This window comes from Chelon labrosus (assembly GCF_963514085.1).
Source record: "Chelon labrosus genome assembly, chromosome: 20".
In the NCBI taxonomy this organism is placed as follows: Eukaryota; Metazoa; Chordata; class Actinopteri; order Mugiliformes; family Mugilidae; genus Chelon; species Chelon labrosus.
In genome coordinates, this window is record NC_140353.1 from 4,546,188 (window position 1) to 4,572,983 (window position 26,796).

The 26,796-nt window shown below is 43.3% G+C and overlaps 1 protein-coding gene across 6 annotated transcripts in view; it reads right to left on the reverse strand.

Annotated features, from left to right (window-relative positions):
• Positions 1–641: 641 nt before the first annotated feature.
• smoc1 (SPARC related modular calcium binding 1) overlaps positions 642–26,796 on the reverse strand; it is a 53,835-nt gene continuing 27,680 nt past the window's right edge. For 2 of the 6 annotated variants that reach the window (XM_084568806.1, XM_084568804.1), the window contains 8 exons: positions 25,836–25,892; positions 25,355–25,426; positions 16,940–17,132; positions 14,738–14,820; positions 11,731–11,836; positions 10,991–11,235; positions 10,273–10,306; positions 642–4,600 (listed from right to left, as the gene is read on the reverse strand). In XM_084568806.1, coding sequence (XP_084424932.1) covers positions 4,561–4,600; positions 10,273–10,306; positions 10,991–11,235; positions 11,731–11,836; positions 14,738–14,820; positions 16,940–17,132; positions 25,355–25,426; positions 25,836–25,892 — 830 coding nt within the window. In that variant the 3' untranslated portion in view covers positions 642–4,560. Of the gene's footprint in view, positions 4,601–10,252; positions 10,307–10,990; positions 11,236–11,730; positions 11,837–14,737; positions 14,821–16,939; positions 17,133–25,354; positions 25,427–25,835; positions 25,926–26,796 lie in introns of all 6 variants that reach the window. The other 4 variants (XM_084568805.1, XM_084568801.1, XM_084568803.1 and 1 more) reach the window with 3 other exon arrangements.

Consider the following 26,796-nt stretch of genomic DNA (forward strand, 5'->3'; position numbering starts at 1 on the left):
TTAACAGAGTAGCAGGAACAAAAAAAAAACCTTCAACTGACGCCCCTCCTGAAAGTTTTAAGCCTCGTAAAACAACATCACGCAGCACCTGTATTGCCCACACGTCACTTTCAAAAACCCAAATTCCAGCTTTCACCTATGAAACCCCCCCTCCGGCAACCCGCCCACCCTCAACCCCACCTTAAACAAAGGAGAAAACACACACACACACGCACACACACACATCCCTAAGCAGCTGCGTCATTATAAAACTCTTTTGAACTTCACACTGGAAGTCAAATGCCACATGTGTCAGTACAAGACAGATGTACTGCAGCTGCCTCTTGGCTCCAATTTCATCTGTGATACCACCTCCCCTCCCTCCACCTCCAATTTCCAACCCCCTTCACCAACAAGCGCTTCGCCCCGTATCCCCTCCACCTCCCTTCATGCTCTGACAACGTCCGCACCTTTGAAGTCTCATCACTAAATCAGACGCACAAATCATCGCCGGGACAAAGACGGGTGCGTCCGTGCAGTCCAGGGTTCAGCAGGGAGAGATTAACCTGAGTGTCATCATTTGTAAAAACAGAGGCCCTTCCTGTTACACACAAAAAGAAAAAAAAAATCAAAAGAAGACATGAGCTTTCTTCAAAATATTTATTGCCAGTTCATAAATTTTCAGTCAGCTTGGTTGATACTGTGTGTGTAAGCTCCTTGTGCATACATGAGAAAATAAAACGGGGTTCAGTGTGAATTTACAGCCTGCAGTGAACCGCCTTGGCCGTTAGGGGGCAGTATTAAACTCATTCTCTGAGGCTGAAGATGGTTTGCGGACAGATGTGGGATAAAACTGTTTCAAGATCACTTCTTTAGGTTTTTTTTTTTTTTTGCATGATTACGAAACTTCTAAAAAATACCCTTTACTCTTTACACTAATGGCTTGAGTCAAAACCAGCGCCAAACTTGCAGAATAGTAAAAAGTAGCCATGTAATGTGTAATATATGGCAGCTTTGGATAAGATTAAGGTTGACGAGTGTTTAAATTTAACTCTTAAGCACGGCTTACCTCAGTCTGCAAGTGCCAGGCGTCAAATGAGAAATCACTGGCATGTTTGTTTCTGGATTTAGGCCGTCCACAGACATTTTTCTCATTAGGGCTGCTTTAAGTTTCAGGTGGCTAACATGATGTAAGCCACCTCTGCGTGCCAAGATACACCTCATAAAATCAAGCGGTTTATCAATGTAGAGTCTCCTCTGGAAAAAAATCTGTGTCAGGTTCAAATAGCTGAGGAGCTGAATATTTCATTCAACTGCAAAACATGTCAGACTTTATTGTGTCAGCCATGACTAAGACAAAATATCAAAATCTTGATCTTGACAATCCTGTTGGTGCAAGACAGTTCTGGCTTTTCCCCCATCGGACTGACAGCCATCTCCAACCTCCTCCTCCTCCTCCACCAAACGTGCCCCTTTGTGATTTGCAGTGATTAGCCTGTTGGGTTGTTTTAGAGCTCGCATGTGATCTGCAGCTCCGCAGCGTCTGGAAGCACTTCAGCAGACACACACACACACACATACACACACACACTGTTCAAACCCTTACTGAAACAGGCATTCAGGAGATACTGCGCAGCCCTCGGAGGAAGAAGACAGGTTTCCTTTCTCTTCCTTGGCATTGCCGTCCAGTTCGAATTAGACCGGACCTGCTGGTGATTGCAGTGAATTGAGCACCAGATACTGTATACATTCTTGACTGTGTATAGTGACGGAGACAGGGGTCGTAAAACACGAGCTGAAACAGTAAAACAAACCCTCGCCACAGATCAAATAAACACTCCCCGTGGCGGAGAACATGCAGTCTGCTCTAAGCATTTCATTGTTGTGGATTAGCTACTGCAGTAGCCTAATGTTTGACATAGTGTAGACACACAGAAAAGTATATATTTTTCTTACAGGAAGCCAGAATGACAGTGAAGTAAGCGAAGACCCAAATGCCCCACAATGAAGTTTAGTAAGACCAACAAACAAAGGTTATTGTACATATTTACAACAGGAGCCTTTTCTTTTTCTTTTTCTTTTGTCTCGTAGGCTATCGCAGTGACTCTTGGGAATTTTACACAAAACAAATACACAAGCGTCCAGACCCCAACAGGCACCATTCTCCAATTTTCAATTGCTCCCAAATGTGAAGCGAGGAAATTTTATTTTATTTTTTACAATCCAAAACTTTCTCTCCCTGCCTGCTCAGCCATTTTCCTGTTAATCTGACACCCCGCGGGGGTATTTTGAAAGACTTAACCATCTTGCATAAGGTGGCAAACCTCCAACATCGAGGGTTTCACGGACCAAGACTGACATCAGCTGCTGGAGGGCAGACCATAATTATATCCACATACACAAAATGACTCCTGCTATTACTTGGGATACTCCAATAGTCACCGTATTTGTAGATGTCACATCAATAACTTGGGTTAAAAAAACAAAACAACGTGACGGCTGAAACGAGCTGATACTGACAAAACACTGAGCCATGTAAACTGCTCGGTCTATTTACGGGTTTGGGTTTAGTCGTCTGTGCCACCTGTTTTCCCAGCACCATTAAAGAAACAGATTTTCTGGAAAAAAATAAAAAATAAAAATCCCCACCAGGGGGGGCGGAGATTTACAAATCCCAATTTGTAGTGGAAGAAAAAAAAATCATGAGTGTAGCATGAGGAATTCAACACCAGTATTCTGGAAATACATTTAACAGGGTTTTCATTTGTTTAAGTTCGGTGCAGAAAGTCAAAACTAACTTTATTTTAGAGTTGCAGAACTGCTCATAGTGACTTGTAGCATGACGTAAAATTACACACAAATTGTAAACCAATGGCCTTGATTGTGTTACAAACTTAAAGCTGCTTTAATCAACGTCTTCATCTACCAGCAGTAAGAAAGTATTAGCACAACTCTGCACGTTCAGTTGTCTTTAACACCCTCTTTAACATATTATTTTACAACAATTTGAATGTATTCTCGCGTTGCAGTGGTTTCATCACGCTGAAAATGACCTGTGATGAGCCATCTGTATGCTGCCCATTAGCATTTAGCTATGCTACCAGTCGGAGAAAACTAAAATGGAGCTAAAACATGAGTAAATATCAGGCTTGGGATGTAAGGACGCTGCTGCTCTGTGTCAAAGACATCTTTTATGGAGGCAACTGACAACTTTACGTAATATTTTAGCGTTGTGTCTCTCACGTTGTTGAACGCCTTGACACAGCTTTGTATCTTCGTACCGTATGCACACATTATAACGTTTCATTTTCCAGGTGCTGGGTGTATTTTTGTCTTTAGACTCATTTTATTTATTTTTTAATGGAAAAGACAAAATCTGAATTATCTTCCTCTGTCTACGCACATGAAACATGACTAATATCAGCTGACATGAAGGAATAATTACAACTTGCCCGACTGAAAGCTCTGTCTTTCTTTTGTTCTTCTTGGTCTTCTTTAGTTGTTTTTCTTTGCATCCTCTACATTTTCTCCTCTGTTTATTATGTGTTGTGTATATTATTATGTAGCATAGCCCATGCTTCCACCTTCGGACAACACTGCGCGGGCTAGTTTGTTCGCTTTAAATAGATTTGAACTGACCGTTTCTTTAAATTTGCTTATATGAAACGAATTATACAGAAACGTGGCAAGTATATAGTTGGGAATAGCTTACTGTCACGCATGTGGACGACGGTACCAAGGTTGAGGTGATGCACGGCACTGCTGATAGCTGCTTCACTCTCTTTTCATTCAGTCTACAATCATTCTTTATTTTATTTTTTTGTTTTGACACAAAAACAAAGTAGGAAAGAAGTGTGAAAATGTGCCGAGAAAGGTAGAAGCTCCACGCACTGATTTTAACTTTCAAAAAAAAGTAGTTTAAGGTAAAATTGCAACTTACTTCCAGCTAGCTTTCCTCAATGCAGATCTACAAATCTCAGATCTGACTCTAGAGTTGTGTGTCTGGAAGCTTTTACGCAGTGCAAGGGGATTCATGCAGCTAATTCTCTGCTGACCATTATCACAGTTTAATACGATTCACAAATTACAAATTTGTTGGAACGGGTCATTTGGCTGAGAGTGATTCCTCTTCTGTGAGTTTTTCCCACTGGCCTATGTGCTGCTAAGTTTAACTCTGGGCCTATAAGTTTAATTTAATCGCCACAAAACGTGAAATTAGTGCCCGTTGTTATCTGAGGACAGAATGAATCAAAACAGCAGACTGAACATACAGGGAGATGTGTGTGCTCCTCCAGTGGTGAGCCTGGCATCTCTTTACAAATATATTCTCATTCTTACCAAGAAAGTTTCAGTCACTTCAAGAGAAAACAAAAAAAAAACACGCATAAACAGATAAAATGTCAAACATAGGGAGGAGAAAGTGCAAATATTTTGGCGCCGCTTCGTTTTCTCGTTTTTCTGTTCGTCTTTTTTTCTCTTTTTTTTTTAAACTCAGGAACTTCTTAATTTTTTCTGCTCCATCTTTCTCTTTCCTGTCAGCAAGCGTACAGATGCCTTCCCTCTGTGCCCTCTGCTCTCGTCTCAGCTTCTCGATCCTTCACTCCTCACACCAGACGACCTACTGGGAACAGACGAGGGAGAGGGAGAGGAGGAAGGCAAAAGAAAACGTATTCACTCGTTTGTTTCAAGACAAGCTCTCTCTGACACACACACAGAGCTTTTCCTCTTTACAAGACAACGGCCATGCCCGCATTATTTAAAAAACGTGTGCTACTGGTGTATCAGTCAAACCCTTGAGTGCACAAACACATACTGTACATGTATGAATGTATGTACATGTGTCTAGCTGAAGGAGCATGTGGAAAACAGATCCTCTACAACTGATCATGTAGTTCATGTCTCACCATCATCATTTTCTTTAGTTATACAACGCTATCCAACTTAACCATGTACATGGCCGATAAATAAATGATTTAATTAGATATACTGTATACACCGATCAGGCATAACATTATGACCACCTTCCTAATATTGTGTAGGTCTCCATTGTGCCTCCAAAACAGTTGGGGCTAATCAGAGAATGGACATGGGCCTTCTGAGGATGTCCTGTGGTGTCTGGTAACAGGTGGCCTCTGTGGATCCTCCCACAGATACTTGATCAGTTTGGGATCTAGTGAATTTTTTTGAGTTGTTCCTAAAGTGTTTTTGTGTGCGTGCCTGTGTCAGGCTGCATTTTTTTTTTTGTTGTAGTGCTCAAACTGCAGGAGGACGGCGTGCTGCATGCAGGACAGACGGCTCGCTCATCAATCAGATAAGTGGGCGATGGGGGGTAAAAGTAGATGGGTATAGAGCTTAGATTGCTTACAGATGGCTGTCAGAGCAGCAGAGGTCCTTCTGAGGCCTGTGGGAGTGTAGGACGTATGTGACGATATGTGTTTGTGTGTTAGAGTGGCCTTGTGTGTATGCCTTTCGTTTCGTGTGTTGCGTATGCAGGGTATATAGAAACTACTGGTTTACATGAGGTTGTGTATGTGTTTAAATGAGCAGCAGCAGCAGCAGCAGCATGTGGGGGTGGGGGTTGGTGGCGTGCAGGTGCGCTCTCTGTCAGTGCCGCTCATGTTCGCAGTGAAACAGAAGTCCAGCTGATTTCACTCAGGAAGCTTCTTTAGTCTCCGACGATGCATTTAATTCTAAGTATGCGCATCACAACCCTGTCCATCACTCCGTAAATCACTGGTCGCCTTCCATATGAGAAAGTCCTACAGTGGGCGCTTTCACATATACTTTAAGTGTATAAAATAAAACATTATGGCCGCCTATGAACCAGCTGCCGACTGTTCACAGTTTAAGCTTTGACACTTTTATGTTAAACGTTGGTTAAGTTGCTGTGTGTTACCAGATCATATCACTGAATCAAGTTGTACCCAACCAGTACATAAAAGCTTCTTCTCTTTTGCTTTTAACTTAAACAAGCAAAAATATTGCACAATAAAAACAAAAAAAGGAAAACGTAGCTGGCCATGCTGCTAGTTATTTCTTGGGAATTTTTTGCAGAAGCAGAAAGAATTGATGAATGTCCACGGTAATATTTGGAGCCTGTTGAGTGTCCAAAATGGAAGGAGTGCCAAGTTTATTTAAATGCTGGATGTTGACATGCGTTAGGTACAAATCAAGTGGCTAAATCGAGCTAAATAATTAAGCCAAAGTAAAAAAAAAACTAAACCTGCAGTTCCTCTAATGACCACTGTGTCCAAAAGCGAGTCAATCCCCATAGACCTCCACGTTTAAAATGCTCAACCTAACAGCAGTTTACATCCAGCCTGTTACGCAAAACTCTTGGAAGCTAACTTCCTCATGCAGGACAACTGTACAGAGGGTGGATTTTTATACGGATCACAGGTTTAAGTTACTATAACAAGGATTAAAGTCATGCAAAATCAGGGCATGGCCTCTAAAAGTGATTATTAGAATCCTGAGCCCCATTTGTGATTTACCAGTTGACCATTTTTGAATTAGCTAGGATTATTAAAAATGAAAGGGCTTACAAACAGGAAGAAACTAGCATTTGTAGCAACGGATGAAGCGGGCGCGTACCAAGCTGAACTAAACTCAGAAGTTGAGGCAACGTGACTGACGCAGTGACCAATGCGAGCGGGCTTGGAGCTTCAGGAGACACGATGGAGCTAGCTCTGTCCACGTTCTAGCAAGGTCTTTATGTTCGTCTTGTTTCACTCTTAAACATTTCATTTATTCATTCATTTTCTGTAACTGCTTGTCCTCTTGAGGGTCGCTGGAGCCTATCCCTAATTTGGAATCACCAATGAACCTAACGAGCATGTCTTTGGACGGTGGGAGGAAGCCCGGAGAGAACCCATGCAGACACATGGAGAACATGCAAACAGAAAGTCCCCAATCGGCCGATGGATTCGAACCCAGAACCTTCTAGCTGAGTGGCATCAGTGCTAACCACCACATCATTGTGTTACCTAGGCAATAAGAACCAACTGTCAACTTAAAAAAAGATGGAAATGAGCAAGTCGCTTTATACTGCACGTGGATGGAGCTTCTAGATCTGCGATGCCAGGAGACACTACACTGAGCTTCAAAACCTATGGGTGACTTCATAGGTTTGTCCTTCCGTAGAGTCAATGGTACAAATAGAAATGGTCTACTTACCATTAAATACACAATAAATGACTCATAAATCTGGCTAGTGGTTAGATAATCTGGTAACCATTAAATTGTAAGATCACCACAGGGATCTTTGGACATAAATCAGTATTTTTTCTCTTTCTTTTACAACATTAGTGACACGTTGTACCTGTTAAACTTTTCAACACCACAACATTTCCTGATGCCTCTTTCCACTGAAGTCATGCTGCTCCTCTCTCTCCTCTTGGATAAATGTCTCCGTTGTATTGAGCGGAGCGACAGCGTTGCTGATGAACTGGCTCTGCAATTACCAGGCTCCAGAGCAGCGAATGGTCCTCTCCCTCCTCTCCCCCCGGTCACTGAGGACTCTGTCTGTGCCATTAACAACACAAAGCTCCTCGGGCCTCTCCCCGGACACCTTGGCCCCAGTCGTGATAAAGAGCTGAAAGCAGATCCTGTCTAGCAGTGAATCGCCTCGCCTCACCTGGGACTGGCCAATAAAGACACTTGGCTCACGAGCTGGGAATCGTGGTGACAGCGGAGGGGGAAAGGACGTGGCTAAGAGGACGGATACACATGCTTCAGCTCACTGGCGGCTTCGTAGAACACGGATTTTGGTAGCAAACTCATCCCCACAGTCACAGGTAGCAACATTAAAATTATGACCTCTGATATTTTCAGTCCAATCTGATGTCATAGGTATTAATAGACAAGTAGAGTGGCGTAATTGCTGCTGGCTCTGAGAGGACAGGGCTCTGGACTCTGTAATGGTTCTGCAGCCTCGATGCCAGTGGGCCAGCTTAATAATGGCCTCCTTTCATTTCAGCCAAGACAAACAGGAGAGGAGCACAGGTGAGCGGGAAAGCAGACGAGAGGAAGCGAGAGGATGATTTTGACAGAAAACAGACAACAGACAAGACACAAATAGCGTAATACCATCTGTTTCTGCCAGTACCAACGGAATTTTAAAATAGTCTTGGTCAGATGACATAATCCTCTAAAAGCCTTGAGGTGGTATTTTTCTTCCTACTCACCACAACTACTATTATATTTTTACTACTACTACTTCAAGATATTTGTAAAAGAAGTAAACATATTTCTTTATCCGCCCTCTTCTTCCGCCAACAATTTTTCAAATTCAAATCAACCTTTAATATCAATTCATAAAATTCTTGGATCAGGTTTTTGTAACCACACGACAATTCCTGCATCCTCTCCTTGGAGATATATCGCTCCAGTCTCGCTAGAAGGGCGCGCAAACAAGAGTAGATACAAAACAACCCTGAGAGCACCGTTAGGCCTGAAAGATATTAAAAGTATGGCGACGGAGAAGAGCTGCGTGAAAGCAATATGCGAGATGTGAAACTGTGGAAATACCACAAATCTCTGGAACCGACATTCGGGATCGAATTCAAGAAATCGACAGTGAAACCCTAGATGCAAACCTTCAATTTCCATCATCTGGTTGCTCAAAGCAGCCCTGCATTATCGGCAAGTTCAGATCTACAACTAATGATTGTTATTGTTGTTGATTAACGTATTTTTTCCCAATAATTGAACTAAACTTGTCACTATACATATCCCCTCATTCTCAACAATAGCCGATGCATCCTGGAAACTCAGATCTCACTGTATCTTCTAATGTCTTATAACTACGTATGTGTTAGTACTTATTCTAAAGCTTGCATATTTCTAAAATAAACATTGTGACTCCTGCTGCCAACAAGTTCAAAAAAGTGAACTATACATCAAACCGCTAGGGGCTACCTGAACTCTCCGACCAGTGGCCTGACTGTGAGAAGGTGAGAAGAAGACAGCCCTGGGCTTCTGTTATGTATCTCATCTATAATGAGGTTTGCAGCCTCTCCAGAGGATGAATGCCACCCTCTGCACTAACTCAAATCTCACACAAGGTATTCAGATGTTTCCCTTCGCCGCTGCCAACGTGTCAAGAGCGAGGAACCTCCTCGTGCAGATGTGCTCAGCCCCCCCTCACCCAAAAAAAAGCCTTCAGCAAAAAGCACATACTGTAAACTGTAAACAACGCTCCAGCGACAATCCAGAGTTGCGATAAGGCATGATAAGATTGAATGCCCAGCAAAGGCAGCTCGACTTAAAGAGATCCAGGTCATTAAGGAGCAGCTAGGCATACCTGAACACAATGGCTGTCTATCTTAGTAAAGGCAGAATGCTGCCATATGTTCTCCTTTCAAGCAGTCTCTCCTTTTCACTCTACATACCTCACTCTCTCTCCACAATCAGCTCAGAGTGCCTGAGTGTCAGCCATATAAAGCTGTCAGGCCATTTACCTCCAGCCGTAGAGCGTGAAGGTGATAGATTCAGTGAATGCAGCAAAAACAACCAGCCGAGCCGAGCCTCCTCTGCTCCGCTCTGCTCCTCCAATACAGCGGCTGTTGATCCTGGCAGCCGTTCCCAGGGTCTGGGAACCCTGACGTTATGCCCGCTCAGAGCCACTGTTCTCCGAGCGCTGCACGCCAGAGCCAGGGTAAATACATGACCTCAGTGCTATGTGGCGCTGAACTGTCCCAGTGGCGAGAGTCGGCGGCACCAGCGTGACCAGTAATCACTCACCAGGGGTGAATCCCAAGAGATGGGTCGAGTCAGAACGATGGAGACAGACACAGGCGACCAGTAAAATAAATTCTTTGTAATTTATTTTTTTGATTCCTGTTGACTTGCCGTTTTTTGGGGTCCAACTCAAAATGAGAAAAAGAGCTGGAACGATTGATTGATAGAAACAATTAAACGTTTGTCAAACCTGATAATTTGCTGCCTCTCTTACTCGTAAACATAGCTAAACTTTATATCTTTTGGATCTGGACTGACGGCGAGATAAAACTAGACATTTAAAGAAGAAACCTCGGACTCGTGCGAATTATTACAGGCATATTTTACCATGTTGAGCTTACTGAGGGATCTAGTTTGACTTCTTTTTGCGCATCCGCCAATAAAAACAACGTGTTATTTACACTATGGACACACACCTCACAAATGCGCACACAGGGACACCAAATGGCGCTGTTAGTAGTTTTAACTACAGGGAAGCCAACTACTGCGCTCAAAGCCAGAGGGTTAGTGAAAGCATATTAGTTTGGCTTACTGAACAAATTTGTCCCTTGCCTTGTCCCTTGGTTGCCACTTGTCGTTGAACTTCCTGCAAAATAGGAAATAGAAAGGGATTTAACTTTACAGAGGATGTCTTTTTTTAAGGAAACCATTATTTAATACCGTGCAAAAGTGCAATTTACAAAAACCACGCTTTATTAATCATGTATGACTGTGAAAGGCATTATTCACTTGAAACTTTATTAAATAACATTTGGTTTGTACCTGGCAGCCGGCCCTTACTATTAAAGCCTCTGATAGTTATTAATGATCTCTATTAGGAGCGCTCTGTAAGCTCTGATGAGGGATCTGCTAATACAGTACGCCAGCCTTGTCTAAATATTCCCCAGCGAGTGTGGAGTGAAGCGCTGGGCCTTATTTAGACTGCCAGCACATCTGTTTGTCACGTGCACCACATCGTCTTTCACGCTGAATTACCGACTTGACTTTCTAAAACCACGGAACGATAATGAAATATTAACTTCTACGAGATATTTCCTTCATTACAGTTTTAAAGCCGTTCAGCTGACTCAGGATATTCCTAATTTGAACAAAAAAGCTATGTAACCGGATGCCAAAGGCTATCTCTGTGTAGTTCTTGAAGTCTCTACGTTCAGATTTTCCCAGCTGGCTCGAGGTTCGTGCGAAGGTCGTGACCTTGCTCCACAACCGTGCCAAACCACTTTCAGCCCCCCCACCCCCACCCCACCCAGCTTCTTTCTTCCCCTCTTACCCTCCTTGCTGACGCCCAGGCAGCCTTTCAGCTCCTGCAGGGAAATGGCCCTGTCCTTATTCAGGTCACAGTAGTCGGTGAATTTGCGGGCACATTTCTTGGGCTTGGCTTTCTTCTTCAGGTACCTCTTGAAAGGTTTTTGTTCCTTCTTGTTGATGTCATGGCTACCGTTGTTGTCCAGCTGGGCAAAGTACCAGTGCACCACCCTCTCCTCTAAAGTATGGCTGGGGTCAGGCTCGACAAACCTGGGAAAGGGCAGGGGAACACAGGAGAACCAAGAAAGGAATCAAATCTGATCTGTGCATTTAAGATCTTGCATTGCACACCTGATGTGTAATCGCATCCCGTGCCAAAAATATTTGTCACTTCAGACAGTCTTGTTTTAGAGCAGAAAATGACAACTCAAGTTTATTACAGCTCTGCTTGGAACAATATTATTTTTAATATATTCTCCTCTTTGGTTTAGCTTGGAGCGGGTTCATCTTTTCAGACGGTTACAAGCTCTGTGTCCACTGATATATGGCATATATGGAGTTTTGCTACTGATGGACAGTCAACACTTTAACCCTAAGGTGTCTGTGCCATATATGTGAACTGAAAATCATAGCTGATGTTTTACATAAAGCAGAGAGAACCGTTGCTTGAGGAAAAACAGGAAAAAGGTTGAGGCGTTCCATTAAGGATAACCCGGGAGCTGCAGTAACACTCTTCAGTTTTGGGTTATACTTGACACTACTTACCTCCCGCCACCAGAGGGGGCTGGTGAGTTTATGGCCTGCACCATGTCTGTGGTGAGGGCATCTAACAAGCTTGTAATGAATTCCACTTTCTTCCCCTCTGGGCAGCCTGGTGCAAATCAAAGACAAAAAAATACACCAAAATTACCTTCCACAACTAATTTGAGCCATTACAGCGCAGTGAAGCTTTAGTGCACCAGTCAACCAGCGTGACACATGTCAAGCCTGCATAGAAGGCATGCAAAATGTGTCCAGAGCTCAATGGCACATAAAATCTGTGGCCAACACGCCGGGTGAATTATGACGAATATGCTCATACAGTAGAGGTGAAATACACAGTTTGGCTGTTTTGTGAGCCTTCAGGAAAAACAGCGCCGGGGCACATGTCGAGAGGTGGGAGAGAGGTGTGCTGTGATGAGAGGGCTTTGTTGAGCAGTGCAGACCTGTTAACTTTTATGACACAATTTTGAACACCTTGGGTAGCTCTTTTTAATTGCCCAGATGTATGGTTTTAATAGCACGCTAAACCAGTGCAAATTTTTCCCTCCTAATTGTGTCTCTTAAAGGGAAACTTCAAACGCAGCTGCATAGTAAACTAATCTTCTCATTCTGGCTTTTTTTTTTTTTTTTAGCGTTCTTCGTCTTTCTCTCAAGCTTTCTTAGTCATCTCCCCCTCCTTCTCCTCCTCTTCCTCCGAGCATTCGTGGCCTCCTCGTCCTCGTCAGCGCTGTTCGCGTCTTTTTCTTCCCCCTTTGTGCTGGCTCAGGGCGTTCTGTGGGTGGTGGTCCGCTGCCCCGACCAGGTGAATCCAATTAGCATTTCCTACAACACGACAAGCTCGGAGAAGCACTGCCTTGCTGTGCCTTAATCCAAGTGTTAAATTGGGGTGTTATGAAGCGCAAACCGTTGTGCTGTATGCAGCTTATGTGGCGAGGTGTCGAGGATACGTTGCGGTGCGGGACCGCCGACGACTTTAAAATGCAGTAAAGCTGCAGCAAACATGGGTGTTTCTGGTGTAGACAGAAAGAGGGCCTACAGTAAAAAGGAATTTCCCACTGTGTCTAAACTAAAACTCCAGACGAATGCCTTAAAACTGAGCAATGTTAAGCTGCAGCTCGACTACAAGCTGTGCATATATATAATAAACTGAATCCTGTGCATAATGAAGAAACATGAATCATAAAATCTTTGCACAAAATCTGCATCTAAATTTATGCTTCTGTGTCGCCTCTACGACATAGATACAGTGTAGCTGCATATCCTGATGTGCAGCGTGTAAATACATGTTGTAGTGATGCAGACCACAATAGCTGTGATTGGTCCAAATGCATTCAAGCGTTCATGTATCTCAGTGGTTGGACGACATTAACCCATCCTGTTGCCTTTTGCACACAATCTCCTTGGACATCTTCTCTCGTTTCTCCATTGCAGTGATTTCAGCAAAAGCAGCGGCTCCAAACTTCGACATGATAGGCTCAGTTTTGCTTGCCATTGCATGAAGCGCACAGAGAAACTCAACACAGCGTAACGGCACGAAAATCCCTCTGCGGGCTAGCAATTTAGCGCCGCCAATACAGAACAATGCCGACCAACCAGCGCACAAACAAGAATGCTCACAACGGCGTAGGTCACTCACAAAGGCGCCGCGCAGATTTTATGCAGAAGTGTAAATCAATCTCTTGCGGTAGTGTATAATCTGATCACGGAGTCGCTCGTTTGGTGAGAATTTAGTTCATGACCAACTTGACATTAACACGGAGAGAAGGGCAAACTGCAGTGGCTTTCCTCCGTATGAGGATGCATTCAACACTTCACTCAGTGACTGTCTTGGCACCAGTAGATGATTAAATTCCCATCACTTTGCTTTATAGGTGCTTAAAGTGTCATTTTTGGCCACAAAGATGTGGTTCTAAAACAGCACCACTCTATCACTGTGCAAATTGTAGCTTTAGGTGTCAAAGACTGCACGTCACACTTCACATTTTGATTAAAATTCAGTTCCTACACTGGAACAGATCCCAGCTTTTGGCCTCCAGGACTCTTAATAGGTGTTATTGTGACACTTTGGTCTCAGTGAGATTGAACCTGTAGCTTGGTGCCGTTAATAGACTGCCCTCTGAAGCATTCTCTTCTGCCCCCTGCCTGGATGTGACGGCTGTGAAACGTTGCCCTTTGTTGTGGCGCTTCAGAACATCCATCTACAGTACGTAAAAATATGCAGCCTCCGACACCCCAACCCCCACCACCACAACCCCACCGCCACCACCGCCGCACCCCGCGACACTCACACCTTCCATAAAACATGCCACACATCTGCTGCGCAGTCAGGAGTGAGCTTGACTCTGTAAACTCACCAGATGGGGAATTAAATAAGAGTTACAGTGCAACCTTAAATGATGGGGAAACAGAGGGGAAACAAATGGAAGTGAGCAGTAACAAGGAAAGGGGAGTGTGAGCTGAGGTTACGACCTCTGGTTTAGAGGGGAGTCTCTGATCTTTGTTGCCGGGGAATCCGAAACCACAAACTGGGGATGAAAATGTCTTATCTGGTAAAAAGTTATAATCTTTAAGACTCGGAAAATTAGGACCTACTTTTTTTTTTGTTTGTTTTTTGCAATAGCCTAGTGACACTTGGTTTTCATTAGTTGCGCCATTTACAGGATAATGATGCATGCACTGCACTGTCATGTATCAAACATGGGGTGACTTCTATTGTAAAGGAGTCACAGGAAACCCAACAGGTTTGCCACCATGTTTTATCCAAAATGCGTCCATAAACACAACACGTGTCCCTTTTCATTTTTTTGCTCTGGACATAGGTAACACCACTTTGCTCTTCTGTTGTATTTCTGGCAAACTCTCTGGCACCACCGGTGTATTTCAAATCAACCCAGTACTGAAACTTTAAGGATGCCACTTTCGATCTCAGAAGATGTTAAACTATGCCAAAGAAAGTTTCTGCAATGCCAAACCAGAGGTGAATTGAACTGCAGTGAAAAGTGAAGGAAACCTGTCAGGTCTCTGACTTGGAACGGATCTTCTGTGTCTGAGACGCGTGATCGCGCAGCTCCATCACACTCCGGCGCCTGGTACCTGTCACAAAGAGGAAAAAGGAGTAAATCAAAGCGGCAACAAGTTGATGCTATAAAAAAAAAAAAAAAAAAAAAAAAGCCTTTGAAAATAATTGCAATCTGAGCTGGAGCTTAAAAGAAGGAGATGGGTTTTTAAAAAAAAAATAAAAATGTAATGAAACAAATTCAGACTTCCTAAAACTAAAACCTTTTGCTGTTTGGCTTCAGTCTGCATGTCTGTAATGTCTGCAAGGAATTATTGACAGTGATTAACCTTTCTTTTTATGACAGCTTAATAAATAAATTAGATTTGATGTGCTGAAAGCTTTGTTTCGGAGCCGCAACAAACTGTTCGGCATTACGCGCGGTATGACTCGCTTTCTCCTGGCTATCGTATCAGTGGTTCCTGAATACGATGGAAAATTGAGCATGTGTGTCTCATTTGGCTTTTTTTTTTTTCCTCAAAGCAAAAGCAAGTTGTCATTTTTATTTTATTTTTATTTTTTTTTTCTCAATGTCTGCAAAGCCACCGATCCAAGATGGGATGTTGGATGCATGACTCTGCACGTTGCCGTCCAGGGGGAAAGATTGGAATGAGTGGCACGAGTTTAAGTCCTAAATGCAGTAAATTTTTATGTGAAGAGATAATCACCTAAAGGTTAATGTCCCTGTAATACGGACGGGAATTTGGTCCGTGTAGGTTTTGCACACTATGGGTGCAATTTTTATTTTAGACTTCAAGTTATTTTCTATCCCTCCAAAAACAAATCTCATTGAAGAAACTAAACCCGAGCTATAGTGTACTCAGACATTGGAAAAAGGTCTGTACTTCATCCTATAAAACTTAAACCCTCTTGAAGAGGATGATGATGGAAAAAAATACTCTTCAGTAATTTATCTGTGCAGGCTAACAGTTACTCAAATATCCAATCGATTTCTCTTTGTCTGTGTTCGTGTATTTACTATTCGTGTTGTAAATACAAATCATTACAAACATCTCTTTATTTAGTTTCAGTTTGTTTTGTTTTTTTTTGTGCACAATTGTGTCTCCGCCATTTCCCGAAAGCAAAAAGTAAACAGTAGCAACTGCAAGGAAAACTAAACTCAGTCCAGAAACTGTTTCAAACACCGCAGTGAATATATAGTTTGTTGGTTATAAATACTTAAAGTGCCTTGAAAAGTAAACTGGCAAGAGCAGCTTGGATACAAAAACTAGGACGGCCATGACAGTTGGTCGGTTGGTCCTCCACTTTGGCCCAAACTGAAACATATCAGCTAATAATTGATGATCAGTCACTAAATGCGACATCTGTATTCCCCAGATCATGAAATGTAAGGACTTGAATGATCCCTTTGCTGTTCTAGATACCATATGGGTTCACATCTTAAGGACTGGAACAAATATGCATGACTCAAGAAGCACATTTACAGTTACCACAACAACCACGTGTCATCAAATTGGCCAGTACTGAAAGGTGTGCAACTTTATGCGACAGTGTCTGCAATCCCAAACCGTAAGTGAATTCCAGTGCAATTAAGAGTGAATGGCAATTTATTAGATTTGTTAATCTCCATGGAGATATGGTGCCCCTTGTGTTTTTCCACAGAATTCTCAAGGTTTGTTTTTCAGAATTACTGAAAGAAACAAATAACGTTATCTCCATGTGCAGCTTTTCCCATTGTCCTAATGTTTTAGGCTTCTGCGTTTTGACCGTCCAACACCGTAGCCTGATGTCCACCTCCCCAGAAATGCAACTATGAGTCCGCAATATCTGTGATTGGTCCGCTTGGTAGCTACCGTGTTTCTGCTTTAGTATTTCTGTCTGCTTCTCCATCTCTGCGGTTTTCCAATTGATTGTTTTGGATCAATAACGATGGAACACATCCAGGAAAGGTTAATTGAGGAGGTTCACAGAAACAAACATTAACCCGCATGGCAAAAAAAAAGACACAGCGCAGACTAGTGTTTGGGTGGCGTTTTTACAGAGCGAGCCAGACTGACGAGCACACAAGTATAAATGGCTAGCACCGGCGTCTACTCCCGCCGTACCTTAAATGAGCCTTAAGATTTAGTTTGCTAATTTATTCTAAATTAACTATCAAGAACTACACTTTCAGAGCCTTTTCTTTTGCAGTGTTACCTGGTGGAGGTTCCAGGAATGGGCCGTCCCGTGTCGACCAGAACACACCAGCAGTAGCCTGTGGACTGGTGGCACTGCACCGCTTTGTAAAGGCCTCCAGGCCCACAGTCGGGGATGAAAATGGCCTGGCGAGGATTCTGCCGAGCGTCTTCCAGGGCACTCTGTCTCTCCTCGTCGCAAGAGGGAACTTTCTCTAAAACCATGAGAAACACACTCAGTACAGAGAAACAGACGCACACACATTGAAGTAAACTAAATCATTCCTCAGGTTGTGGTAGGAAGTCGTTCATATCTCTCTGCTCAACAGCAGGCCTCGGCCCTTGAGAGATGCTCCTGCGACACCTTGTCTCAGCGCACTGTATTTACATTCACATCCATTTAGTTCATTGCTCACTCTTAAGCCAAGTACAACAGAGCTGCGTGCTCAGCTTGCTGCCACGGCAACGAGGAGTGCTTTTACCGCTCCTGATCCATTCTTCATCTTACATTCAAGTGCGTCAGTGCGAGCGCTGAGCAACAATAACGACCGCTTGGAGCCTTTTCCCTAAAGGTGCTCACGTGTGGTGGTATTTTCACCGAAAGGGAGCTGACTGGTGCCAAAACAGTCAGTCAGTCAGTAGTCTCATCTCACTCAGCTAAAGTAACCAAAGCATAAATATGACAGCAGATTCAAGACAGCATCGGGAAAGGAGCTGTTAAGTTAGATGTTGAATTTCTACATAATTTAGGGCGTATCATTAAATCTAAAACAGTAGAAGAAGAAGTATTTACTTAAAGCGGCAACTGTATAAGCCATATTTTTCTACACAGGATTATCACCAAACACTGCGGTTTCTCTCCGCTCTTTGGAAAGCTTAGCATCTTTTAGCTCATTGCTTTGGCTTTGCAGACGGCAAAGTTGTGTTTCTCATGAAGATTTTTCCAAATGCTGTAGAAAAGCACAGGGCAATGCCAGTAGAACACGTAAAAGCTAAGGGGAAAAAAGATCATTTTCAAGTAGTCAGAAAAGGACTCGAGCCACGTTTAGTAAATATGCACATTCACTATTGTTGTATTTGTATACGTGTTTGTGCTGCCCCCAAGTGGCCAAAAAATCTATCAGTCCCACTTTAAAGCATATATATGTTTTAAAACCTTTATGCTGGCATTTTTCGGAGCTAAAGAAATAAAGCCTGCAGTTCCTCCAATGACCACTAGATGCTGGCTCCAAAAATGAGTCAGTCCCTGTCGAGCTCCGGTAGCTGACGTCGCCCTGCACCAGCAATCACAGCACCGCCAGATTGGCAGAGAAGAAGATTCGGTTGACATCTGCAAGCAACTAACTAACTTGTTCTCATACCAGTTACATCCAAAAATGATCGACAGCTGTTGTGCCCCAGGACGCCAGAATAGTCGGATGCAAGCAAAGGGGAAATTGTTTTGTAGGATTCCCAAAGATCCCGCAAGACGGCAGATGTGGATTACTGCAATAAAACTCACAAGAAGCAGGAACGAGAAAACACAGTGGTGGGATCCATCAAGAAACGGATTTGGCTTGTGTAGTGATCACTTTATATCAGGTACAGAATCCAGTGTTTTCCAGGTGTAGTGTCTGGTTTATTTAGCATGTTTTTAACACGATGTCCAACAGATTTATTTTCATAGAGGCAAATTAGGACTAGCACTAAAACTACTCACAATGAGAAAGAAATTTGGGATTAAACAGTTACTTGTTATTGTAGTTGTGTCACTGTCATGATACTGCAGGTCATGAACATTGTCCGCGCCGGCTGTTTCAATGCTCAAAAAAAGCCCACCTGGGGCATCATAAGGGTCTGTAGTGTATAATCTATCGAGTTTTGCCTTGTACTGTTCAATTTCTATCTGTTTAAAGAGCGCAGTAAACTCTGGCGGCCTGAAATCAGCACTGGCGCCATTCGTTTTTCCTCAGAGTTTTCCTGCCAATATGGCGGCGTCAACAAAAAAGTCACGTGATGTTAAAATAACATTTTTACAGCAGAAATAAACACGTTAACAGTTTGTTGACTTGTGTATAGGTTATTTCCACAATCATGACTATGACAACTATTTTTTTTTAATTTACTTTTTTTTCATTGCAACATGCCCTCAGGGGCATGCATCCACAGCCAACAACAGCAACGCAAGGCTACCATCTTTCTTAAAGGGACAGCGCTTATTATTCTAAAGGTGCTGTGCAACAATTTTTCTTCTTAATATAGTACAGGGTCATTGTAAAAGTAGCCCGCAAGCCGAAAAAAGAGTGGGCACCCCCTGGTCTAGACGTCAGCTCCACCCATTTGACCATTTTTTTTTTTAATGGGATGACTTTAGCTGGGAGCCAGGCACGGCCAAGATGGTGACAGCCAGAGCCACCACTTTGAGCTTCAAAACCGCGCTGTACAAATACCACAGGTTACATCACTGAGAATTTATTTAATTATCTTTATATTTAGGGATTACAGTGAATGGTTTGAGACGGTTATATTTCTGTCAGCCCATTGGTCACCAGCTCCATTACACCGACTTAAATGGCACTTGTGATCCACTTTCTTTGGAAAAGTGGATTCGGAAAGGCCTTTGCATGTGAGCACCACCTCATCCTCTTGCAGTTTTGGTGGTTCCTAAAGCAAACTGTAACCCTGCTAAGTAATAATTTAGGTTATTTGTAGGTTTTGGCGGAAATTGTGTCATGAAGTTTATGAGAGTGGAGAAACAAGAAGAGCTCAGATGTATTTAATTGACCTGATGTTCAAATGTGAGACAGTTCCTTTTGTCGTCCGCCACGGTGAGGTTCATAAAGATGGAGATGACAGTGGTGGCAGGTTCAGCAGCACGCCTGAGACCTGAGCCGAGCAGAGTGGGAAGTAGGGAGGTCATATTTCCTGAGTGTGGCTGCCAACAGAGAGGAATTAAACTAAACGCGTCCCTGCACCGAGCAACTTTTTTCTCCTGCGAAGACTCACACTCAAGTGTTCTTTGTGCTATCCTCGCCAAGCTCCCTTCACATCCAAATTATTTAGCACTGTTTATTATACAGAGGTTATGCTGGCGCCAGGCGCTAGGATTCCCAAAAGAAAATTGTTTTTATTCATATAAATGGAAAATGGCTGGACGCTCGCAATGTAATCCTTTCGGTTTTTGTGCAGAGGGGAAATTCAATCTCCCTTGCCTACGTCGAGTATCTGCATTTCTGCTCTATTTATTTTTTTGTTTTTGTTTCTCTTTGGCGATTTTATTTCCCTTCCCTCGGCAGGAACTGTAAGATGAGAAACACAAACCCTCAGAAAACAAATATTGCCCCGAGAAGACAAAAAAAAAAGGAACCCACACAAGTCGGGAACAGCTGTAATAATTTGTTGTTGTGGTCCTCGGGGCGAACCGATCACGAACGAAAGACGACCGCAGTGACCAGAAGTGACCAAATGTCACTTTAGTCGTCCCTTCCTTACGACCACCCTCACTCTCTCACTCCCTTCGTACTACCTCTCTTTATATCTTTCCCTCACTTTCAACCCTCTGCTTCCCTCCATCCTAATTCCACCCCCCCCCCTCCCTCCCTTCAAACCTACACCCCCTCATCTCCCAGCACTCTCTCCTCTTCGCTTCACTCCAATGGCTTTCAGCTGTTGGGTAATCACTGCAACATTGTCTTTAGCGAGCCTCTCTCTGCAGTTAAAACAGCACAAATGTTAGGGGAGCTCCGTGTGGAGGTATGTAGGTGCATGTGTTTGTCTTTATGACGCCGAGTGCAACAAACCAGAAGGATGAGGGAGAGTTCACTCATAAAAAGGTTATTTTTCTCAGCCCTTCTCTCGACACGGTCCTGTTACTTTTCAACACATTTTCCTTGAGTTGTTTGTCTTTGCTGTCTTTGCTACCTCACACAAACATGCAAACAGGATTAGAGGGCAGACGTTTAAACAGAATCATACTCTCAGCCGGCGCGATCGCATTATACCCCTTCTAGTTTTTCTTTTGTTTGCCTCGCCTCGAGGGAGGAGCGGCGGCGAGCGAGCCTCTTGTTCTCCGCACACTTCTGTAAATGAGCCGCCCGACGGAGCGCTTCCCCCTCTTCGCTCGGCGTCGGAGCAACAGGCGCGTCAAGGCCTGGCAGCGAAACATCTGTTTGAGAAACGGACCTCGCGTCGCGCTTCGCCTAAGCAAACACGTCCCGCTAAAACAATCTCCACATCGGCCTAAATCATAATTATGGGGTATCCAGAGACGCGCCAGTAAATGAATAACTCGGTTCATGTGCGTGAGAGGGGCCTGCTTTGTGAGCACTCAGGTTTTCCAGCTTATCGGGAGAGACAGAGAGAGAGAGAGAGAGAGAGAGAGAGAGAGAGAGGTTGTGATTATTGAGGTTTGGTTTGAATAATGAGGACTGTTGCACCAGATAATCTCTGCTTGCAAGCTGTTTTAGAAACAGAGGAAGAAAGAAAGCAAACTCTGACTAGTGATCTCAGACAGTGTCTCCGGGCAACCGCTTAGTGTCAGGCTCAAACATTTATCAAGGATTGATAGAGGTCACACACCAGTGATGGAAACAAATCAGACACGCCCTCAAATGTTATTGCAAACAGATTGTGATTGGTTATATTTTTGGAGGAAATCTGGATGAATCAGGAAATCACTAAATAATCAAATCAAAATTTAGCATTGGCAGCGAGTTTGTGCACTGGGATTTATTCCTGTTCCATGATTTATGCACCGGTGTTCAGTATGAGAACATGTTCAGTTTGAACCACGTTTTAATGTATATTCACCTTCGTGCTCTTGAGGCATATGACAACTTCGCCTTATCCCTCCATGGGTAACCTGTTCTCAGTCCAAACCTTTCGCTCTGTGGAGTGATTGCAAGTACGCCAAGACCACCCTCTCTGACCGGATTTGTTCCGGAGCGAAGTGTGATTGTCGCCCAAATAAACTGACCCGGGGTGGGAACGCTCCTGGTTTCACTAGGTCTCAAAGCACAGCATCCTGCATTAATTAAACAGTTTCCTTACTAAAAATTAGGAAGCACAAATATGGGGCCAAAGCTGCTGATTACTCTTTTAACTAACTGACTGGTTTTGAAAAGACATGATGATTACTCAAACACTATTGACACATACAGTACGTTTGACGTATGCTTGCACTCTAGAGTTCCTCAATTGGTTCCCTTCCCCAAAATCACAGATTACAACCAGTGTGGCTGTTCCTCGTTTGGAAAGCGTCAAAGCATTGACTATATACAGAAGAATATGTCTGTTTAGAGCTTATTGCCGTTACTGTGTAGTCTCCTAGATTCTGTTTGATTTTTTCTGACTGCCACAGAAGATGAAATCATAGATACATAAAACCATAAATACACTGATCAGCCATAACATAAAAACCACGGACTGTGAATAACATTTAAACCATCTTGTGACAATTCAGTGTTCTGCTGGGAAACTTTTGGACCTGGCATTCATTGGTGTGGATGTTACTTAGACATGTAGCACCCACCTGACCAGACTAGGTACCCCCACCCCATAGCAATGACACTCCTTGATGGCAGGAGCCATCCCCAGCAGGATGCAGCCAAAAACGCTTTAGGAACAACTCAAAAAAACAGCTCAAGGTGTTGACCTGGCCTACAAATTCACTAGATCCCAAACTGATCAAGTATCTGTGGGATGATCCACAGAGGCCCCTCCCCTCAAAGGCCCCCCACTAACAACATTCTGTTGCCAGACACCACAGGACACCCTCAGAAGGCCCATGTCCATTCTCTGATGAATCACAAATGTTTTGGAGGCACAAGGGAGACCTACACAATATTAGGAAGGTGATCATAATGTTATGCCTGATCGGAGTATATCTGTAACTCTTGTGCCTCTGCTTTAGGCCCTGACAGCCTCTCTGTCGCTTACTCTGACAAACCAACCGATGCTAGCTGACGTAAAATGCTCCTCACACCAGAGCATGAACATCGACACAGACACAACCTTCATTAAGCTGCTATCCTGTGATATACAGAGTGATTTATCTGCCACTGATTAGTTGATCATGATTGCGTGAAATCGCTTTTGCAGGAGCTCGAATGTAACAGACATTAATTTGTGTGTAATAGTCCTGCACTATAGCTTTATCTACACTACTTCCATAAATGGTCTTTACTGCTTTCCCAACTCCAAGCCCAGTCGCGGGCATACAGTCTCCTTTCATTATACACACACATCCACAAGCAGACAATCACATACAGATGCAGACACACGCACACATCGCTCATGTCTCAAACGTGATGACATCTCCCCCTCGGTCGGCCTTGTCGCTTGTCCTTTGAGGACACCGGATGCTAATTGGAAACAGGAAGCTGGTGTTTCCAGCGAGGTTTCAAAGAGCTGTCAAAGCAAATATCTCTCAGCTAAAATACGGCCCTTCAATGCTGCCCCCGACCACAGTTTCCCCCGCCACAGCACCATCATTCAAAAAATACTGAAGACAGAAAGGAACACATTACAATCAAGCAGTTGTGTGCTCTATTGTTTGCAGCGTAGCGTGTAACCTGAAAGTATGCGGCGAATGATAAATAATAAGAGGCTCAGGAATAAAAGACGATCACACGAACAGGCATTTACATATTCATTCAGATTATTCATATATGCATGTGGAGAGACTTTAGATGTGGCTAATGCATTTTTTTTTTTAGTTTGATCTGTGTTAAGGTTTAGATTATTCAATGATATATCAACCAACAGTTACTTTAAATGGGATAGCATTATTGTAATTTATTTACCATACAATCTGTGATCGATTTGCCTTTGTAGTGTATCTTGAATTCATTTTGATTTCATCTTTAGAACTTGAAAACAAACAGTGAAACACAGGGATCAACAGAAGATTAACTTAATTCTGCAAATAAAATTTAAAAATTAAGAAATAAGTGTTTTGTGACTTTCACACTCAGACGACGTCTAATAAAAGGCAAACGTCAGTCGAGCCAACCGATCCGTCCATCCATCCATCCAACACTAACACACACACGCAGACTCTCTCACAACCCCCACGGCGTTCAGTCCTTGACTTGGTACAGAAGCGTGAAAGGCGTCCAGCTGCCCAGAGGGTAGTGAACACGTCGAGGAGTAATTGAAAAGGAGACAGAGAAAGCTAAACAAATTACACTGAAGGAAAAGAAACCAAGAAACATAATCCTGGTTTCAAACTGGGAAAGTTATGCATTTCATTTCATCGTAAACTGACAGTTTTGAAACTGGTTACTCCAGAGCCAAGCTGATTTTATTCACCTCATAGAGCTTGACATTATGGAAGGCAGCTAACTCACCAGTAATGAAACGAATATTGACACAATTTAAGCTTCTGTGTTTCAGTTTATTCTTATAACAGTAGATATATGAGATAAGTCTTTGATAGCATACTTTGTATCATGTATCACCTGGTGTCAAATAATCTTGTTTGTATTACATTTATACACCGATCAGCCAAACATTAAGACCTCTGACAGGAGAAGTTAATAACATTGACCATCTTGTGACAATTCAATGTTCTGCTGGTAAACTTTTGGACCTGGCATTCATTCATGTAGACTTAGACATGTAGCACCCACCTAGACCAGACCAGGCACCCCCACCCCATAGCAATGACACTCCTTGATGGCAGCAGCCATCCCCAGCAGGATGCAGCCTGACACAGGCACACACACAAAAACACTTTAGGACCGACTAAAAAAAAGGAGCCTATCCCAGCTGTCATTGGGCGAGAGGCGGGGTACACCCTGGACAGGCCTCCAGTCTATCTCAGGGCTAACACAGAGAGACAGACAACCATTCACACTCACACCTACGGCCAATTTAGAATCACCAATGAACCTAGCGAGCATGTCTTTGGACGGTGGGAGGAAGCTGGAGTACCTGGAGAGAACCCACGCAGACACAGGGAGAACATGCAGAAAGACCCCAGTCAGTCGATGGATTTGAAACCAGAACTTTCTTGCTGCGAGGCATCAGTGCTAACAACTTGGTCAGGCATTGCCTTAACCATATATGTGTTGCATACATACAGCACCCTCCTAATTCAAGTATCTGTGGGATGATCCACAGAGGCCCCTCCCCTCAACCCATAGGACCAAAAGGCCCCCCACTATTTGCCAGACACCACAGGACACCCTCAGAGGGCCCATGTCCATTCTCTGATGAGTCACAACTGTTTGGGAGGCACAATCCTCTTTGAGATTAATGTGTTTGCAGTAGGTGGTCATACAGGGAGGAGAAGAAGATTTATCAGTGGGCTAGTCAAGGACTGCTGATTTAATTCAGCATGTTATGGGATGTTGTCGACCTCTGGCCTTTCCTAAACTATTTTTAGTTTTAATGTACTAGACAGAAGAAGACATGTACAGCTTTATCAGAATAAAGAGGTGTTTCTTTCGCTCACCTTGCTTCCTGGAAGTGGAGCTGTTTTGCTTATTCACCAGCTGTTTAATCCATAGCGTTGGAGCAGTTATCTCTGCAGTGACAGAAAGACAAATCAACAGCGTTCACATGTTTTAAGAAAAACCTAGCCGAGCGGCGCTCGGTGTAACCTCACCAGCAGCTCCATATTTCAAAAACAACAGCCAGGCTTTGCCCGCAAAATTAAAATTACATCCAAGATTCAAATGTTTCCAAAAATATCAGATCATCTGGTATTTTTTTATTTTTTTTGACATCTGGATTTTTCCATTTCATGTACTTTTTCAGAAACTGGATCTTTGGTTTGAATATTAAATCCTTGACACGCTGTAGTTATGGTGCAGTTGCAGGAAAGCGTTGAATAAGTACTCAAAGGAGCAATGCTGGAAGTCACGAGAGTCGTTATAAACGTGACCATCTCACCAATGAGTTACAGGTGGAAGAGTAGTTAGGAGGAGGCTTACCGTCGCCCTCGGGGGGGACATGAGTCTCCATGGTGGGTGTGGGCTTGGAGCCATCGTCTGGGTTGAGGGTGAGAAAGAAACGGAAAGAGACTACCATTATTGAGGTTAATACAATCTACTCTCCAGAACTGTTGAATGGTTGGGATTTGCACATGGCCCGGCCAAGACAGACAAACAGATAGATAGATAGATAGATAGAAAAACAGACACATAGACAGATTGAATAATAGAAACACACAGCACCACCACCCGCATGTTCATCTGCCCACACACACACACACACACACACACACACACACACGTTCAGGCTGCACATTCACACTCTCTCACATTGAACACACACTCGCACAAGGAGGACACCCTCCATCATGAGCTGCATGACGGCGATGCAGGTGTAGTGCCAAACAAAATCCACAATTAAATCCAAAAACTGTTCGTCGCACTAAGAGGCCGCAGCTGGCCGATCGGGTTGTTCCACCCAAAACACTGAGCCAGATTAAGATCTCAACAAGTATCCTGACTGCAACAAATTATACAAAAATAAATTAATAAATAAAGTGATAGTCTGAAGAAGATCATTTTAAGGAAATTTTGTTTTAACACCATCACATCAAAAATCAACTAGGCTCATATTTTGGCCGTTGAGAAAGATATTTCAAGACGAGATGTTCAGGATATGCCTAGATTTGATGCAGATAGCTGAGGGTATAAGGGAATAATGTTTTGGTTCTTCTACATCTTCCTTTAATGGCCCAAACAGCTCAAACCATTTGTACTTAAGAAATATGGCTTTTAAAGTTTTAATTGTTGTCATCCTTATGTTAAACTTCTGCGTGCCTCGAGCCCCACGCAGAACTAGATGAACAATACAGTCTCTCAAACCAGCTTCGGAAACAATCATCAAAGTTGAATCAATCAATTGTCGAATTGTTTCGAGACACGACTTTGAAAATCATGTATT